Below are 2,500 nucleotides of genomic sequence, written 5' to 3'. Positions count from 1 at the left end.
GTAACCCAAGCCCGTCTTGGGGCGCGACTCATTTCTCATGTTGCCAGCGTGATGCATGCCTGGTCTCAAAAAAACGTAACGTCATGATTTGCAGAAGATGGAAGGAGACACACCATTCTCCAGATTATAGTGGAGCGTAGTTATGCTGTTGGTTTATGAACCAATGAACAAGCAAGTGAGCAAATGAATAAACTAATGAATGAACTAATGAATGCATGAATGAATGGATGAATATGTGAATGAATGAATGAATGGGTGGATGGATGGATGGATGAATGGACAAACAAATGGATGGATGGTTGGATGGATGAATGGATGGATGGATGGATGGATGAATGAATGGACAGACAAATGGATGGATGGTTGGATGGATGAATGCATGAATGAATGGGGAAAATCACATGGGTCAGACTTTGGGTGAAGGCGTGCTGTCACTGACAGTTATCAGCACCACTTTATGGGATATTTGAGTCACACACACCACTGAGCTCCACTGGTTCATATTACAGTATAACAACAACTCATTAGAACTTTAGAAGTCATTATTAAACAGACCCTCATTACTGTGAAACACAATTATTTCAATGTATTAATCAAAGACACCAACCCTGTTATGTATTTACATTTACAGATGTATTTATGTTTATTATTACAGTATATGAGTTATTTTCTTTTATTTTCAGTGCAGTGTAGTCCCCAGGCCTTGTCAGTAAAGTGGCTTTCAGCACCTTCACTTTGCCACGAGGGACTGACGAGATTAAAACGCAGGCCATCCCACAAATTAGCTCAGCTGCAATGAGTCTCTGTAAATGATATTCAATAAGAGCCAATTATCGGAGATGAGTGAAGCCGCTCTCCTCTGCTGATATTGTAGCTCATCAAACAAATTGTATGAACGACATGAAGTGTTCAATATGGCCACAGGCCGGGGGGGAGAGGAGGGGGCAGGGGAGAGGGGGAGAGTGTGCACTTAGGGCTCTGTGGACTATGGACTAATGGAGGCATTTGCTTTCTTTCTCTCTTTCTCTCTCTCTCTCTCTCTCTCTCTCTCTCCTTCTCTCTCTCTCTCTCTCTCTCTCTCTCTCTCTGCGATGGTGTGATGTGCGTTTTTGGGAGAAGCTGCACCCTGCATCAAAGCCATCAGCCCCAGCGAAGGCTGGACCACGGGCGGCGCCACGGTCATCATCATCGGGGACAACTTCTTCGACGGCCTGCAGGTCATCTTTGGCACCATGCTGGTGTGGAGCGAGGTGAGTTGGCTTGGGAGAGGCCAAACTTTTGATCTGTCATGTTTGGCTGAATTTAACAGATCGTATCTGTATCAAAAATAAACTTGAATTGGATGGAATCACGTCACACTGCAGTGAACTGAATCTAACGAAATTGAGTCGTAATTTAATTTAATCAAATGTAGTTGAATTGTGCAATTGATTACGGCTGAATTCAAGGGAATTTGGCACCTTTGAACAGGAATAGAAGATGAATCATGCTGAACGGTATTAAAGGGACTTAATACTCTATTGTGATAAAACACTCTGACATTTTCTGTGCTCGTTGCATAATTATTAGTCTATTTTATCGCACAGGGTCACATCAGCAGACATCTTAATATATCTGAGAACACTAGCGGCGTGGGATAAATAAAATTTGGCCATTTATCTGGGCGAATATTACAGCAGAATAGCAGAGGACAATACACAGTATATCTCTCATTTACAATTAGAGTGACATTCTCCCTCACCGGTGCATTACCTTACAGTCCGTGCCGTGTTAAAATTGGCTCGGTGATAGATTGTGCTGGCGGAGCCATTAAGAGGTGTAATGCCATAAAAAATCCCCCCCCCCCATCCCCCCCAACCCCCACCCCACACACACACCCTCAACCTGTTTGAAATGACACATCTCTCTTCCAGGGGGGAGGGGAGTGTGGAGCACTGAATATGAAAGCCAGTGCTAACTGCTCAGTAAGGGACAGTTTAAAGGCATGGGAGGCACAGCAAGCCTGTTGGCACTTTGAGCGATGGTGCGCTTCACTCCGGCTCAGTCTCTCTCTCTCTCACACACACACACACACACACATACTCTCCTCTCATGTGTGCTTCAAGGCTGTGGCAGCAGTGAGAGTAACTCATCACAGAGAGCCGGCCCTGGAACAAATTCCTCTCGTATTTATTCACAGTGCCGCTTTGATGTGCTCGTGATGCGTTCAATTAACTTCCTGAGGAATGGCCTCGCTAACTGCTAACAACACGCCCTTCCAGTCTCTCAGTTCACATTGGAGAGGGAGGCTGTGCCCTAGAGTCTGTCTGTGTGTGTGTGTGTGTGTGTGTGTGTGTGTGTGTGTGTGCGCGCTTGAACACACCTTGCAATGGTCTGCATCTGGGATGCATTAATAGCTCAAACCGCCTCCTTCTCAAGCACACACACACACACACACAGACACACACACACACACACACACACACACACACACACACACACACACACACACACACACACA

The 2,500-nt window shown here is 45.4% G+C and overlaps 1 protein-coding gene across 3 annotated transcripts in view; it reads left to right on the top strand.

Annotated features, from left to right (window-relative positions):
• The window catches only part of LOC134079589 (transcription factor COE1-A), a 154,872-nt gene that overhangs the window by 109,643 nt on the left and 42,729 nt on the right, over positions 1–2,500 (top strand). For all 3 annotated transcript variants that reach the window (XM_062535685.1, XM_062535683.1, XM_062535684.1), the window contains exon 9: positions 1,120–1,250. In XM_062535685.1, coding sequence (XP_062391669.1) covers positions 1,120–1,250 — 131 coding nt within the window. The remainder of the gene's footprint in view (positions 1–1,119; positions 1,251–2,500) is intronic.

This window comes from Sardina pilchardus, chromosome 5 (genome assembly GCF_963854185.1).
Source record: "Sardina pilchardus chromosome 5, fSarPil1.1, whole genome shotgun sequence".
NCBI lineage: Eukaryota > Metazoa > Chordata > Actinopteri > Clupeiformes > Clupeidae > Sardina > Sardina pilchardus.
This window is presented reverse-complemented; position numbering and strand designations above follow the sequence as displayed.